At 36.9% G+C, this 18458-nt stretch overlaps 1 protein-coding gene across 2 annotated transcripts in view; it reads left to right on the forward strand.

Moving 5' to 3' along the window:
• The window catches only part of bmp2k (BMP2 inducible kinase), a 90014-nt gene that overhangs the window by 29248 nt on the left and 42308 nt on the right, over positions 1 to 18458 (forward strand). For both annotated transcript variants that reach the window (XM_061904907.1, XM_061904915.1), the window contains exons 2-6: positions 2166 to 2284; positions 3351 to 3456; positions 5916 to 6058; positions 14376 to 14497; positions 16456 to 16537. In XM_061904907.1, the coding sequence (XP_061760891.1) occupies positions 2166 to 2284; positions 3351 to 3456; positions 5916 to 6058; positions 14376 to 14497; positions 16456 to 16537 (572 nt within the window). The remainder of the gene's footprint in view (positions 1 to 2165; positions 2285 to 3350; positions 3457 to 5915; positions 6059 to 14375; positions 14498 to 16455; positions 16538 to 18458) is intronic.

Here is an 18458-nt window from a genome sequence, read left to right on the forward strand (position 1 = left end):
AGTGTGTGGATGTTGGAACGCTTCGTATCGGTTGACAAATGTGGGATATGGAGAGGTTTGTGTTGCCCATTCATTGTCCAGTGGGGGCAAACATTCCTGGTAATCAAGCGGCAAACATGCTGGCTTTAATGTCCTGGGTGAGTGGAATGTGTAAATGCTGGAACGGTTCCAATCGGTTGAGAAATGTGGGATATGAAATGGTTTGTATATTGCTCATTCATTTTCAGTGTGGGAATATTCCTGGTAATTCTGGGTAATCAGGACATTTTCAAAACCGGGAAACAGGATGGTTTGAATGTCCAGGGTGAGTGGAGTGTGTGGCTGTTGGAACGGTTCGAATCGGACGAGAAATGTGGGATATCCAGTAGATTGTATAATGCCCATTCATTTTCAATGGGGAGAACATTCCAGGAATTTGGGAAAGAGAAACATGTTTTACGTTCGGTATATGAAAGAGTTGTGGATAGTTGAAAGGTCGGAATTGGGCTTAAAAATGGTGAAACACTTTGGGATTTCTGGGCATTGTAGAACTATGAACACCTCCATACATTTGAATGGGAATTTACTGGAAATTTCGGGAAAACCTGGAATCTTTGAAAATATTGATAATAGCACAACTGTCCTAGATGATATGAGTGGCTTGGTGTTGGAATTTCTGGAATTGGTTAAAGAATGTTGACGTAGTACCAGTTTGAATTGAGAACGGGTACTTCTGAATATCGAGAAATCTGGAATGTGTACGGTAAAGAAATAGGAGAGTTTGCTGTCCCAACTAAAAGGAATACCTTGAAGGCGGAATGGTCAAAAATGGTTGAAAAATGTGGACTGTGAAAACTTGCTTTCCAGGAAGAGGTGAAAACCGGGCTTTGGAATTCAGGGAATTCCTGGAATTTTTTTTAAACTTTGAAAATATTAGTTATATTGTCCAAGGTGAGTGGAGTGTGCAGATGGTTTAAATCGGTTGAGAAACGTGGGAGTTGCGCATGTTTGAAAATTGGTCCGTTCATTTTCAATGGGCAAAATGACTTGTAAAACGGGGAATTTGTGGTAATCCCGGATATTTTTTGTGTTTTTTTGGGGGGAGTTAAGAATACCCGGTTGAGCCAAACGTTTTGATACTCGAACGCTTCTGATTGGATCATAACTGGGCTTAACTTTTCCAGCGGAATAATGATAATTACATGTTGTTATTTTTTTTTTTAAATCTTATTCGTGGATGGACCAACTTTCATATATTTTCCAGTTTTTTCACTTCCTGGAGTCACCTTCTTGTTTTGTTTGCTTGGGCTGCGGCAGCGATGGAGTTGCACGACAAGCCTCCGTCCGCAACACACTGTGTGGGCTCATTAAAGGAGCGCCACCAGTTTCATGTTCCGTCATTCAATCATATAACAAGGCGACAGAGGTGGAGGGACATGAGGAGCCCAGAAGATTTGTCAAAATAAAAATGCAAACTTTGTGCAAATATCTTGACAAATATGAGATGATTAAATGTGCGAAGAAAGTGAGGCAGCAGCTCACACATTCTCATACTTTCTGTAAGAAAAGATGTCAGCCATCTTGAAAAAGGTCTCAACTATAATCAACGTGAAGGAGCCTGGAATTATTTTTATTCAAATGTTGACAATATTTCACAAACCTTACAATATATTAAATCCATAAAGAGTTACAAAATGGAGTAGGTGAGTTCTTGTGATGTAGACAAATTTTGACCCATTTTCCATATTTTGAAATACAATGTTGATGCTAAAGATGTTTATTGATGATAAATTAAACACATCAGCACTGCATCAAACACCTTTCCGACAAAACAACTTAAAGCCTTGTCCAGATGTTCACTGACATATAATATTCATGTTTAAATAACTTCTACTGCAAATAATACGCCTCCAAAGATTGGTCATTGGCCTCCTTGATTTTCTAATAATCATTATTGATGATTTTATAATGGGCTTGAAAAACAACATAGTGGTCGATCTCTATTATAACCCAAATGGCAAATTCAGATTTTTGCTGTTGGCCATGTTACCTCCGAGTGACCTCATTCATGAATCATGCTTTTCTTGACACAATAATATTCACCTCACCATTTATTACAAAATATGTCCATCTAAAGTGGACTGTCTCAGCAGGATGTAGCACCAACAGCTGATGTGTGTTTGCAGGAGGCTTCTCCGTGGTCTTCCTGGCTCGTACGCACAGCGGCGTCCGCTGCGCCCTCAAGAGGATGTACGTCAACAACGTCCCCGACCTCAACGTCCACAAGCGGGAGATCACCATCATGGTGAGACGCCTTTCTTTTTTCTTTCTTTTTTTCTAAGGAAAGCAATACCTGCTGTATTGTGGTAATAAACGTGAAAGAAGATAAGAAGTTACAGTCGTGGTCAAAAGTGTACGTACACTTGTAAAGAACATGATGTCATGGCTGGCTGGAGTTTCCAACCATTTCTACAACTCTTATTTTTTTGTGATAGAGTGATTGGAGCACTTATATTATGAATTTATTATGGCTCTACTGAAAATGTGAGGGTCAAAAGTATACATACAGCAATGTTAATATTTGCTTACATGTCCCTTGGCAAGTTTACCTGCAATAAGGCGCTTTTGGTAGCCATCCACAAGCTTCTGCTTGAATTTTTAACCACAAAATTGCTGCAGTTCAGCTAAATGTGTTGCTTTTCTGACATGGACTTGTTTCTTCAGCATTGTCCACACTTGTAAGTCAGGACTTTGGAAACACCATTCTAAAACCTTCATTCTAACCTGATTTAGCCATTCCTTTACCACTTTTGATGTGTGTTTGGGGTCATTGTCCTGTTGGAACACCCAACTGCGCCCAAGACCCAGCATCCGGGCTGATGATTTTAGCTTGTCCTGAACAATTTGGTGGTAATCCTCCTTTTTCATTGTCCCATTTAAGCAGCAGTTCCATTGGCAGCAAAACAGGCCCAGAGCATAATACTACCACCACCATGCTTAGCGGCAGGCATGGTGTTCTTTGGATTAAAGGCCTTACCTTTTCTCCTCCAAACATATTGCTGGGTATTGTGGCCAAACAGCTCCATTTTTGTTTCATCTGACATCACATGGACAAAGAATAAGACCTTCTGGAGGAAGGTCTTTATTGGTTTATTGCGTTTCTTTATGGAGAAAGACATTATTGTCTCTTGTTATAATGTTAGCATTTCTTGTTACCGAGTCAGTCCGTGAGTTCATCTAAGGGCAGTCATAAATCAAATTTTTTTTAATCGTTTGAATTCAATACAGTAATACTATTGGTCGGACGTTTTTAGTATTTTTACCGTTGCATCCATGAATGTAGTAGCTGTGAATCCCGCCATGTTTTGCAGAAGGAGCTGTCAGGCCATAAGAACATTGTGGGCTACCTGGACTCTGCCGTCAACACTGTGTCGGACAGTGTGTGGGAGGTCCTCATCCTCATGGAGTATTGTAAAGGTATACTTTCCACAATCTTTTTTGTCACATCTACACTTATACACACTTATATTGCCCATTTATTTTTAACGGGGGGAAATTCTTGGTCATTTTCGAAATCGGGAAACATGCTAGCTTGAATGTTCAGGGTGAGTGGAGTGTGTGGATGTTGGAACGCTTCAAAGCGGATGAGAAATGTGTAATACGCAGTAGATTGTATAATGCCCATTCTTTGTTAATGGGGAGAAAATTCCGTGAAAAACGGGAATTTTGGGAAAGAGAAAATGTGTTTTGCATTTCAGGAAGAATAGTGTGGTTGGATGGTTGAAAGGTCGGAATCAGATTTAAAAAATTTTACACATTTTGAGAATTTAGGGCAATGTAGATTATAAATATGTCCATTAATTTGAATGGAATTTTTCCTGGAAATTGGGGAAAACCGTGAATTTTTGAAAATATTGATAATAGCACACCTTGATGTCCTAGATCAGGAGTCACAAACCTTTTTGAAACCAAGATTATAAATACATCCATTCATTTGAATGGGAGTTTTCCTGGACATTGAGGAAAACCAGGAAATTTTTAAAATATTGATAATAGCACATTTCTCCTAGATCAGGGGTCGGCAACCCGCGGCTGCGGAGCCGCATGCGGCCCTTTGGCCACTCTGATGTGGCTCAGCTGCATAATCGCCGACCCCCTTGTTTATTTCGGGGGGTTTCCGGATTTTGGTGCCTCTCGGGGCTAACATTCTCCGATTTTCACTCGTACTACAATATTGAGAGTGTGCTATGATGGCGATGGCTTTACTTTTAAGGTACTCTACAACATGTCATCGCGCCCGCCTTTTCGCCATGCTATCTGCGTGCCGGCCGGACGCATACATTTCGCTGCTTCAATCGTCACACACACGTACACGACTGCAAGGCATAGTTGTTCAACAGCCACACAGGTTACACTGTAGGTTGTGATATAAACAACTTTAACAGTCTTACTAATATGCACCACACTGTGAACCCACACCAAACAAGAATGACAAACACATTTCGGGAGAACATCCTCACAGTAACACAACATAAACGCAACACAACAAATACCCAGAATCCTTTGCATCCATGACTCTTCCTGGCTATATTATACACCCCCGCGCCCCCAACCCCGCCCACCTCAACCGACGCACGGAGGGGGGGGCGGAGTTTAGTGCTAGCGGGGTGTATATTATAGTCATGGATGCAAAGGATCTGTTGTGTTGCGTTTATAATGGGTTACAGTGTGGATGTTCTTCCGAAATGTGCTTGTCATTCTTGTTTGGTGTGGGTTCACAGTGTGGTGCATATTAGTAAGACTGTTAAAGTTGTTTATATCACAACCTTCAGTGTAACCTGTGTGGCTGTTGAACAACTATGCCTTGCAGTCGTGTACGTGTATCTGCGGAAGCCACATACAACATGTTACTGGGCTTGCAAGCTATTTGTATATGTTGTAGAATGCGTCAAAGACAGTAGGTTCATAGCACGTCGTTATATTGTTATCTGAGTGACCATCAGCAGATATTCGCGAGGATGGTTGACTTGAGAATTTGGGAACCTCCCGGAAAATTTGGGAGGATTGACAAGTGTAATGCTGTCAAGCGGAATTCATGTAAAAGTCGCGGGCCGGGTGTCTAAGACCCCTGGTTTACACATAGCTCAAAGCAAAAAAAATACTCTTTATGCTGTGTTATTTCATTTTAAATTTCAAGAGTTTTGTGGCTCCCATTGTCTTCTTTAGTTTGTGAAACGGGTCAGAATGGCTCTTTGAGTGGTAAAGGTTGCCGACCCCTGTCCTAGATGATACGAATGAGTTGGTGTTGAAATTTCTGGAAACACTTCAAAAATGTTGACGTGGTAACAGTTTGAATTGAGAATGGATATGTGAATTCCTGGAATTTCGGTAAAACCAGGATTTTTTACGGAAAAAAATGGGAGAATTTATTGTCCCGACTGAAAGGGGATGTTTTGAAGGTGGAATGGTCAAAAAGGGTTGAAAAATGTGGCCTGTGAAAACTTTCCAGGGAGAGGTGAAAATAGTTCTTTGTAAAACCGGGAATTCCTGGAATTCTTTTGAATTTGGAAAATGGTAGTTTGATTTTCCAAAGTGAGTGGAGTGTGTGGATGTTGGACGCTTCAAATTGTGTCAGAAATGTGAAAAATGTTCATGTTCGACAATTGTCCCATTCATTTTCAATGGGCAAAATGTCCCGGAATTCTGGGTAATCCGGGACATTTTATGTTTTATTTTGGGGGAAGGGTCACGATTCCCAGTAAAGCAGAACATTTTCATACTTGAAAAATTGGGCATTCACACAATCAATGACTTTGTGGTCAAACAAAGAGCCGTTATTTCTGTTTTCTCATGCACCCCGAATCATTCTTCAAGTATTTAAATTCAAATTGTGAGTATGTTGGTTTCACCTGAGCTGGCCACTTGGTGTGTGTCAGCGGGCCAGGTGGTGAAGCAGATGAACCAGCGGCTGAACGTGGGCTTCAGCGAGGCCGAAGTCTTACACATCTTCTGTGACACGTGCGAGGCGGTGGCGCGGCTGCACCAGTGCAAGACCCCCATCATCCACCGAGACCTCAAGGTAAGGAGGACTTGTCTCAGAGGGAACTGAAACAAAGAGGGGGGAACTTGCGGATTGGCCCGTGAAGTGAGATGTATAAATGTGCTTGGTCAGCTTCCTCTGCCAGCTTGTCTTCTTATTTTCTGTGCACCTCCCAACTTACCCCCAGCACACTTGTCCAAGTTTGACTTCATCTTAAGCAGCCAGACCACTCTGCACATGCTTGAAGGTCTTTGTGGGCTTCTCAGTGGGCTTCTGACCGAGGACCTTAAACGGGGTGCGGGGCCTCTGTTGAGCCCACGTGACTTATGTAACAGTGCAGGGACACAAAAGAGTGTGGCAGCTCAGTCATGCGTCACGCAGGGAAGTGACCATCAGGTCATTGTCTGCAGCCTTTTTTCATCCACAACATTGGACCTTTGTCCAAAATGTGTCCACACATCCGGAACCCATTTAGCTTACATTCACCTGAAGGGGAACTGCACTTTTGCTGGGAATTTTTCCTATCATTTACATTCCCTATCTAAGACAAGAACACATGTTTTTATTTTGTTTACACTAGGGGTCTCAAACATGCGGCCCGCGCTTTGATATGACAATTCAATGTTGGTGCGGCCCGCGAGTTTAATATGAACGGCACTTGATAGGTCATGCTTGCCAACGTCCCCAATTTTCCCGGGAGTCCCCTGAATTTCAGGGCACCAATTCTCTCGGAGCCCCTGTCAATTTTTACCAGATCAACATTATTCAGGGAGTGCCATAATGGCACTGCCTTTGGCGCCCCCTACTTCCCGAACTGGCAGCTTGCAAGCCCAGTTTAATGTACATCTGGCCATGAGAAATGCACGTGTGTTATTGTAAGATATATTTGATCAACAGCTACACACGTCACACTGAGGGTGGCCGTAAAAAAACATTTAACACTGTTACAAATACGTGTCAGACTGTGAACCCACACCAAAAAAGAATGACAAACACATTTCGAGAGAACATCCGCATCGTAACACAACATAAACACACCAGAACAATTACCCAGAATCCCATGCAGACCTAACTCTTCCGGGCTACAATATACACACCCCTGCTACCACCAACCCCCCACACCCCCACCCTCCCTACTTACGTCGGTTGAGGTCTTGTATATTGTAGCCCTGCAAGGTGTTCTGGGTATTTGTTCTCTTGTGTTTAAGTTGTGTTAGGGTGCAGAAATTCTCCCAAAAAGGGTTTGTCATTCTTGTTTGGTGTGGGTTCAAAGCGTGGCGCATATTTGTAACAGTGTTAAAGTTGTTTATATGGCACCCTTAGTGTGACGTGTATGGCTGTTGAACAAGTATGTCTTGCAGCCATTGACCATGTTCTGCACAAGACTCACACAACATGTTACAGAGCCGGCACCTTGGTTGTGTGATATAAAAGCGTGCGCGATGACATGTAGTGGAGCAGTAGTCTTCTTTAGGGGTTGCGCGGACCCCTGGAGGTACTTGAAGGTATGCCAAGGGACAAGTGAGTTTTATTAAAAACATTCTAAAAAAACAGCAGCAATTCATAAATCCTTTATACATATGTTTATTGAATAAAATTTCAATAAAGTATTAATGTAAGTTCATAAACTGTGGAAAAATAATACAACAATCCAACATTCAGTGTTGATAGCTAGACTTTTTGTGGACATGTTCCATAAATATTGATGTTAAAGATTTTTTTTTTTGTGAAGAAATGTTTAGAATTAAGTTCATGAATCCAGATGGATCTCTATTACAATCCCCAAAGAGGCCACTTTAAGTGATGATTACTTCTATGTGTAGAAATCTTTATTTATAATTGAATCACTTGTTTATTTTTCAACAAGTTTTTTGGTTATTTGTATATCTTTTTTTCCAAATAGTTCAAGAAAGACCACAACAAATGAGCAATGTTTTGCACTGTTATACAATTTGATAAATCAGAAACTGATGGCAAAGTGCTGTAGTTTACTTCTTTATCTCTTTTTTTCAACCAAAAATGCTTCGCTCTGATTAGGGAGTACTTGAATGAAAAAAATGTTCACAGGGGGTACATCACTGAAAAAAGTTTGAGAATCACTGTTGTAGAGCACGTTAAAGGCAGTGCAGTCACGACAGCCCTTAATAATGTCGGCTGCGTGAAAATTGGGAAAAATTTGAGAAAATGGTTGAAGCGGTAGATTGTTGGGAGGTGCACTGAAATTCAGGAGTCTCCCAGAAAAATAGTGAGGATTGGCAAGTATGTTGCTAGGGCGGGAAATCCATTCATAGTAGGTGAATTCATTAAAAATTGCATGTTAGCTTTTTTAAGAAATCTTTTCTTGTGGCCCAGCCTCACCCAGTTTCTGCATCCATTGGCCCCCAGGTGAATTGAGTTTGAGACTGGTTTACGCAGTCAAAATCGAAAACAAACATTAGGAAGAGTCAGCTAACATTGGAGTCCCTGGGAATTGATCTATTTTGCTTATAAAGCGCTCTAAAAACATCCATTAGGTTTTATATACACACTATAAGTACATATGTAATGTAACATTTATAATAACATGTAATTTATACATGATGTAAGTACATATGTAATGTAATAACATGTAATGTATACATGATGTAAGTACATATGTAATGTAATAACACACATAATAACATGTAATATAAACATGATGTAAGTATATATGTCATGTAGTAACATTCATAATAACATGTAATATATACATGATGTAAGTATATATGTCATGTAGTAACATTCATAATAACATGTCATATATACATGATGTAAGTATATATGTCATGTAGTTACATTTATAATAACATGTAATATTTACATGATGTAAGTATCTGTCATGTAGTAACATTTATAGTAACATGTAATATTTACGTAATTTGATCATTTTAAGAATGTGGCAGCGTATTAATTTCACAGACGCATCACAACAATAAGACTAGTAATCGTACTAACCCTTACCCTAACAAGATTGAACAGTGTTACTAAACAGTAAAAACAATAAACAGTGTTACCAAACAGTAAACATACTTAATTAGTAAAAACACTAAACAGTGTTACTAAATAGTAAAAACACTAAGCAGTGTTACTAAATAGTAAAAACACTAAGCAGTGTTACTAAATAGTAAAAACACTAAACAGTTTTATTGAATAGTAAAAATACTAAACAGTAAACACACTAAACAGTGTTACTAAATAGTAAAAATACTAAATAGTAAAAATACTAAACAGTAAACACACTAAACAGTGTTACTAAATAGTAAAAATACTAAATAGTAAAAATACTAAATAGTAAAAACACTTAACAGTATTACTAAATAGTAAAAACACTACACAGTGTCCTTTGTCACCGATTCTGTTCATAACTTTTATGGACAGAATTTCTAGGCGCAGTCAAGGCGTTGAGGGGTTCCGGTTTGGTGGCCGCAGGATTAGGTCTCTGCTTTTTGCAGATGATGTGGTCCTGATGGCTTCATCTGACTGGGATCTTCAGCTCTCACTGGATCGGTTTGCAGCCGAGTGTGAAGCGACCGGAATGAGAATCAGCACCTCCAAGTCCGAGTCCATGGTTCTCGCCCGGAAAAGGGTGGCGTGCCATCTCCGGGTTGGGGAGGAGACCCTGCCCCAAGTGGAGGAGTTCAAGTACCTAGGAGTCTTGTTCACGAGTGAGGGAAGAGTGGATCGTGAGATCGACAGGCGGATCGGTGCGGCGTCTTCAGTAATGCGGACGTTGTACCGATCCGTTGTGGTGAAGAAGGAGCTGAGCCGGAAGGCAAAGATCTCAATTTACCGGTCAATCTACGTTCCCATCCTCACCTATGGTCATGAGCTTTTGGTCATGACCGAAAGGATAAGATCACGGGTACAAGCGTCCGAAATGGGTTTCCTCCGCCGTGTGGCGGGGCTCTCCCTTAGAGATAGGGTGAGAAGCTCTGCCATCCGGGAGGAGCTCAAAGTAAAGCCGCTGCTCCTCCACATCGAGAGGAGCCAGATGAGGTGGTTCGGGCATCGGGTCAGGATGTTTAGGGCACGTCCAACCGGTAGGAGGCCACGGGGAAGACCCAGGACACGTTGGGAAGACTATGTCTCCCGGCTGGCCTGGGAACGCCTCGGGATCCCCCGGGAAGAGCTAGACGAAGTGGCTGGGGAAAGGGAAGTCTGGGTTTCCCTGCTTAGGCTGTTGCCCCCGCGACCCGACCTCGGATAAGCGGAAGAAGATGGATGGACTACACAGTGTTACTAAATAGAAAAAATACTAAATAGTAAAAACACTGAAGTGTTATTAAATAGTAAAAATAATAATAACCCTAAACAGTGTTACTAAATAGTAAAAATAGTAAAAACACTAAACAGTGTTACTAAATAGTAAAAACTAAACAGTATTACTAAATAGTAAAAACAGTAAACAGTGTTACTAAATAGTAAAAATACTAAATAGTAATAACACTAAACAGTGTTACTAAATAGTAAAAACACTAATCAGTGTTACTAAATAGTAAAAACACTAAACAGTGTTATTAAATAGTAAAAATACTAAATAGTAAAAACACAAAACAGTGTTATTAAATAGTAAAAATACTAAATAGTAAAAAACACTTAACAGTGTTACTAAATAGTAAAAACACTAGACAGTGTTACTAAATAGTAAAAATATTTAATAGTAAAAACACTAGTGTTACTAAATAGTAAAAATAATAAAAACACTAAACAGTATTACTAAATAGTAAACATAATAAAAACACTATACAGTGTTACTAAATAGTAAAAACACTAAACAGTATTACCAACTAGTAAAAACACTAAACAGTGTTACTAAATAGTAAAAATACAAAACAGTGTTACTAAATAGTAAAAATACTAAATAGTAAAAACACTAAACCGTATTACTAAATAGTAAAAACACTAAACAGTGTTACTAAATAGTAAAAATAGTAAAAACACTAAACAGTAGTACTAAATAGTAAAAACACTAAACAGTGTTACTAAATAGTAAAAAGACTCTTAAGTGTTACTAAATAGTGAAAAATAGTAAAAACACTAAACGGTGTTACTAAATAGTAAAAGTAATAAAAACATTAAACAGTGTTACTAAATAGTAAAAAATAGTAAAAACACTAAACAATGTTACTAAATAGTAAAAATACTAAATAGTAAAAACAATAAACAGTGTTACTAAATAGTAAAAACACTAAGCAGTGTTACTAAATAGTAAAAACACTAAACAGTGTTATTAAATAGTAAAAATACTAAATAGTAAAAACCCAAAACAGTGTTATTAAATAGTAAAAATACTAAATAGTAAAAAACACTAAACAGTATTACTAAATAGTAAAAACACTAAACAGTATTACTAAATAGTAAAAACACTAAACATTATTACAAAATAGTAAAAATAGTAAAAACACTAAACAGTATTACTAAATAGTAAAAACACTAAACAGTGTTACTAATAATAAAAATACTAAATAGTAAAAACACTAAACAGTGTTACTAAATAGTAAAAATACTAAATAGTAAATCACTAAACAGTGTTACCAAATAGTAAAAACACTAAGCAGTGTTACTAAATAGTAAAAATACTAAATAGTAAAAACACTAAGCAGTGTTACAAAATAGTAAAAACACAAAACAGTGTTATTAAATAGTAAAAATACTAAATAGTAAAAAACACTAAACAGTATTACTAAATAGTAAAACACTAGACAGTGTTACTAAATAGTAAAAATATTAAATAGTAAAAACACTAGTGTTACTAAATAGTAAAAATAATAAAAACACTAAACAGTGTTACTAATAATAAAAATACTAAATAGTAAAAACACTAAACAGTGTTACTAAATAGTAAAAAACACTAAACAGTGTTACTAAATACTAAAAACACCAAACAGTAGTACTAAATAGTAAAACACTAAACAGTGTTACTAAAAAGTAAAAATACTAAATAGTAAAAACACTTAAGTGTTACTAAATAGTGAAAAATAGTAAAAACACTAAACGGTGTTACTAAATAGTAAAAGTAATAAAAACACTAAACAGTGTTACTAAACAGTAAAAAATAGTAAAAACACTAAACAGTGTTACTAAATAGTAAAAATGCTAAATAGTAAAAACACTAAACAGTGTTACTAAATAGTAAAAACACTAAGCGGTGTTACAAATAGTAAAAACACTAAACAGTGTTATTAAATTGTAAAAATACTAAATAGTAAAAACCCAAAACAGTGTTATTAAATAGTAAAAATACTAAATAGTAAAAACACTAAACAGTATTACTAAATAGTAAAAACACTAGACAGTGTTACTAAATAGTAAAAATATTAAATAGTAAAAACATAAGTGTTACTAAATAGTAAAAATAATAAAAACACTGAACAGTATTACTAAATAGTAAAAATAGTAAAAACACTAAACAGTATTACTAAATAGTAAAAATAGTAAAAACACTAAACAGTGTTACTAATAATAAAAATACTAAATAGTAAAAACACTAAACAGTCTTACTAAATAGTAAAAATATTAAATAGTAAAACACTAAACAGTGTTACTAAATAGTAAAAACACTAAGCAGTGTTACTAAATAGTAAAAATACTAAATAGTAAAAACACTAAGCAGTGTTACAAAATAGTAAAAACACAAAACAGTGTTATTAAATAGTAAAAATACTAAATAGTAAAAAACACTAAACAGTATTACTAAATAGTAAAACACTAGACAGTGTTACTAAATAGTAAAAATATTAAATAGTAAAAACACTAGTGTTACTAAATAGTAAAAATAATAAAAACACTAAACAGTGTTACTAATAATAAAAATACTAAATAGTAAAAACACTAAACAGTGTTACTAAATAGTAAAAAACACTAAACAGTGTTACTAAATACTAAAAACACCAAACAGTAGTACTAAATAGTAAAACACTAAACAGTGTTACTAAAAAGTAAAAATACTAAATAGTAAAAACACTTAAGTGTTACTAAATAGTGAAAAATAGTAAAAACACTAAACGGTGTTACTAAATAGTAAAAGTAATAAAAACACTAAACAGTGTTACTAAACAGTAAAAAATAGTAAAAACACTAAACAGTGTTACTAAATAGTAAAAATGCTAAATAGTAAAAACACTAAACAGTGTTACTAAATAGTAAAAACACTAAGCGGTGTTACAAATAGTAAAAACACTAAACAGTGTTATTAAATTGTAAAAATACTAAATAGTAAAAACCCAAAACAGTGTTATTAAATAGTAAAAATACTAAATAGTAAAAACACTAAACAGTATTACTAAATAGTAAAAACACTAGACAGTGTTACTAAATAGTAAAAATATTAAATAGTAAAAACACAAGTGTTACTAAATAGTAAAAATAATAAAAACACTGAACAGTATTACTAAATAGTAAAAATAGTAAAAACACTAAACAGTATTACTAAATAGTAAAAATAGTAAAAACACTAAACAGTGTTACTAATAATAAAAATACTAAATAGTAAAAACACTAAACAGTCTTACTAAATAGTAAAAATATTAAATAGTAAAACACTAAACAGTGTTACTAAATAGTAAAAACACTAAGCAGTGTTACTAAATAGTAAAAATACTAAATAGTAAAAACACTAAGCAGTGTTACGTAATAGTAAAAACACTAAACAGTGTTATTAAATAGTAAAAACACAAAACAGTGTTATTAAATAGTAAAAATACTAAATAGTAAAAAACACTAAACAGTATTACTAAATAGTAAAAACACTAGACAGTGTTACTAAATAGTAAAAATATTAAATAGTAAAAACATTGGTGTTACTAAATAGTAAAAATAGTAAAAACACTCAACAGTGTTACTAATAATAAAAATACTAAATAGTAAAAACACTAAACACTAAAACACTAAACAGTGTTACTAAATAGTAAAAACACTAAACAGTGTTACTAGATAATAAAAATACTAAATAGTAAAAACACTAAACAGTGTTACTAAATGGTAAAAACACTAAGCAGTGTTACTAAATAGTAAAAACACTAAACAGTGTTGTTAAATAGTAAAAACACAAAACAGTGTTATTAAATAGTAAAAATACTAAATAGTAAAAAACACTAAACAGTATTACTAAATAGTAAAAACACTAGACAGTGTTACTAAATAGTAAAAATACTAAATAGTTAAAACACTAAACAGTATTACCAACTAGATTCAAGAGTTGTACTAAATAAGTTCATGGGTGTAGTTGTGAGTGACCTAGAAAGTGAAAGCCTAATAAACACAGTGTATGGTTGAATACATCCAAAGTGGTTCTTTTCTTGTGGGAACTGACTGGATTTTTCCTCTGTGCACCTGGCAGGTGGAGAACATCCTCCTGAACGACCAGGGCAGTTACGTGCTATGCGACTTTGGCAGCGCCACACACAAGGTTCTGCAGCCGCATAAAGATGGCGTGAGCGCTGTGGAGGACGAGATAAAAAAGTAAGTCCCACTGCGGCCGGGAGATGACGTTTATCTGCTAGCAACAGGACTTACAAGGACTGTTTAAGGCACTCTGTTTCATGGCTTTTGTTCATGTTTACTTCAGTCTGACTGACGTCCACGTAACCTAAGCAGCCATCTATTGATTGACTTGTCTTTGTCCAGAGATGTAAGGAGAATGCTGTTGATAACAAATGTTGTTTGCTCCAATTTAGCATATTTTTGATCAGCTATTTGTTTTTGTTTTTTAATATTTTATACCCTTATCTAACAGAGCCGCTGCAGTAATTCCCTTCTATTTTCGGACTAAAAAAAAGCTTTTGTACGCGTACTGACCTTTCTTCTGCTTGCTAACAAGCTAAGAATGGAAATGAAATATGTGCATTTTGTTAGTTGCTGCGATAGAAACAAGGTCAATATACTGCCGCGCTTTTATTTTGAAGCTTAACATATTTTCCGGACTATGGAGCAGCACCCGCTAAATTTGAGAAGAAAACAATATTTTCCATACTAGAAATCGCAGATGTATACATCGTGAAATTAGTTATTTGCACAGAAATATTCTGTAAATGTTTAGTTACATATCTTAATTGTTTCTAAATGGTGTCCGTAACACGGCAGTAAATCGGCCAATCAAACTAAACAGAAGTCATGGTCATGGACCCACTAGCTGTGGATGCTAGCTCTCAGATCAGCTAAACAAACACAATAACTCCACAGTGACGTTTTAGTGAATTTACTGAGGAATTTCTTTAACAATACAAAAATAATGCCATTGTAAGTTCATAATACTAACATAGACACTCGTAAATCCATCCATCTATCCATTTTCTACCGCTTATTCCCTTTTGGGGTCGCGGGGGGCGCTGGCGCCTATCTCAGCTACAATCGGGCGGAAGGCGGGGTACACCCTGGACAAGCCGCCACCTCATCGCAAATGTGTCAATATATTAGCCAATGCTAACGACGACTGCTTCATTACATTACAATAGCACATACAAATATGCGTGAAAACACTTAGACAGAAATCACAATTGTTTTAGTTATATTGTAAAACTTAAAAATGTTGCTTGGAGTGATGAATGAAGAATCCATATGAGTAAAAGCGCTATGGACGGCTAGAAGATAGACATGCACTTTTACTTCCGGTTAAAAGGACTTAAATGAAAAGACACTGCAGCATTCGCAGTGAGAAGGTGGCGCCATTGCACAAACAATAACACAAGGATTCAGTGTCTCTGCATGTGTTTTATGAAAACATTTTGCATTAAAGTAGCAATAATTGTCACACACACACACGAGGTGTGGTGAAATTTGTCCTCTGCATTTGACCCATCCCCTTGATCACCCCCTAGGAAGTGAGGGGATCAGTGGGCACTAGCGGTGCCGCGCCCGGGAATCATTTATGGTGATTTAACCCCCAATTCCAACCCTTGATGCTGAGTGCCAAGCAGGGAGGCAATGGATCCCATTTTTTTATAGTCTTTGGTATGACTCAGCCGGGGTTTGAACTCCCAACCTACCAATCTCAGAGCGGACACTCCAACCACTAGGCCACTGAGTAGATGGCCATCAGTGAAGAAAAATCCATAAATTAGCCGCACTGGTTTATAAGACGCAGGGTTCAAAGCGTAGGAAAAAAAGTAGCGGTTCATAGTCGAACTGAGGGTACTTTGCCCTGAAGAGGAAGTGCTTTATGATAATGATGTCCACATAAACAGATCTTTTCCAGTTGGCCTTCTTTCTGTGGAAGGAGACTATGTTTGGGACACGCACGCTAACTTCCTCTCTCTTGTTTGACATAGATGGCTTCTTTCAAATCAGCTATCCACAATTCCACATTTGAATTGAACACATGTGGTGGACTTGAGTTTCGTAGTCCTGTTTAGAGCAGGATGGAGCAGGACTTGTCCACATTTACCGTATGAACTTGTCTTCCTGTCTACTTCACCTGGCAGGTACACCACGCTGTCCTACCGAGCACCAGAGATGATCAACTTGTACGCAGGGAAAGCCATCACCACTAAGGCTGACATATGGGTGAGTGTGTCGCTGACTGGTTTACCTTCTCCTGTGATCCCATGTTTTTTTTGTCCTGGTAAAAAGAGGGCGTGGCTGTATAGTGTACCCCCCAACAAAGCCAGGTCTCATGCTCCTATCTGCCCTGTCTTTGACATGACACCCAGGTGACAGGATTGTTTCATCAGGTCTTTTACTTTGAAACCTGAGCGGGATGCAGTAGGGATGTGCCATTATCACCAAAATAACAACCACCAGAGTGTGTGTATGTATATATTTATCTGGATATATGTGTCTACGTGTGTCTGTATATTTATATATATATATATGTATATCTGTGTATGTATATATTTATCCATGTATATGTGTCTGTGTATATATATATATATATATATATATATATATATATATACATTTATACATATGTTTTTGTATATATATATGTATGTATGTATGTACATATATATATATATATCTATGTGTATATATGTGTCCCTGTGTCTGTATATATATATTTATACATATGTTTTTGTATATATATATGTATGTATGTATGTACATATATATATATACACTACCGTTCAAAAGTTTGGGGTCACATTGAAATGTCCTTATTTTTTAACGAAAAGCACTGTACTTTTCAAAGAAGATAACTTTAAACTAGTCTTAACTTTAAAGAAATACACTTTATACATTGCTAATCTGGTAAATGACTATTCTAGCTGCAAATGTCTGGTTTTTGGTGCAATTTTTACATAGGTGTATAGAGGCCCATTTCCAGCAACTATCACTCCAGTGTTCTAATGGTACAATGTGTTTGCTCATTGGCTCAGACTGCTAATTGATGATTAGAAAACCCTTGTGCAATCATGTTCACACATCTAAAAACAGTTTAGCTCGTTACAGAAGCTACAAAACTAGCCTTCCTTTGAGCAGATTGAGTTTCTGGAGCATCATATTTGTGGGGTCACTTAAATGCTTAAAATGCCAAAAAAAGAGAACTTTCATCTGAAACTCGTCTATTCTTGTTCTAAGAAATGAAGGCTATTCCATGCGAGAAATTGCTAAGAAATTGAAGATTTCCTACAACGGTGTGTACTACTCCCTTCAGAGGACAGCACAAACAGGCTCTAACCAGAGTAGAAAAAGAAGTGGGAGGCTGCGTTGCACAATTGAGCAAGAAGATAAGTACATTAGAGTCTGTAGTTTGAGAAACAGACGCCTCAAAGGGCCCCAACTGACTTCTTCATTAAATAGTACCCGCAAAACACAAGTGTCAACATCTACAGTGAAGAGGCGGCTGCGGGATTCTGGGCTTCAGGGCAGAGTGGCAAAGAAAAAGCCATATCTGAGACTGGCCAATAAAAGAAAAATATTAAGATGGGCAAAAGAACACAGACATTGGACAGAGGAAGACTGGAAAAAAGTGTTGTGGACGGATTAATCCAAGTTTGAGGTGTTTGGATCACAAAGAAGAACGTTTGTAAGATGCAGAACAACTGAAAAGATGCTGGAAAAATGCCTGACGCCATCTGTTAAGCATGCTGGAGATAATGTGATGGTCTGGGGTTGCTTTGGTGCTGGTAAGGTAGCAGATTTTTTACAGGGTAAAAGGGATTCTGAATAAGGAAGGCTATCACTCCATTTTGCAACGCCATGCCATACCCAGTGGACAGCGCTTGATTGGAGCCAATTTCATCCTACAACAGGCCAATGACCCAAAACACACCTCCAAATTGTGCAAGAACTATTTAGAGAAGAAGCAGGCAGCTGGTATTCTATCGGTAATGGAGTGGCCAGCGCAGTCACCAGATCCGAACCCCATTGAGCTGTTGTGGGAGCAGCTTGACCGTATGGTACGCAAGAAGTGCCCAGCCAACCAATCCAACTTGTGGGAGCTGCTTCTAGAAACGTGAGGTGCAATTTCTCCAGATTACCTCAA

The sequence above is a fragment of the Nerophis ophidion genome, linkage group LG01, assembly GCF_033978795.1.
Source record: "Nerophis ophidion isolate RoL-2023_Sa linkage group LG01, RoL_Noph_v1.0, whole genome shotgun sequence".
Taxonomy (NCBI): Eukaryota; Metazoa; Chordata; class Actinopteri; order Syngnathiformes; family Syngnathidae; genus Nerophis; species Nerophis ophidion.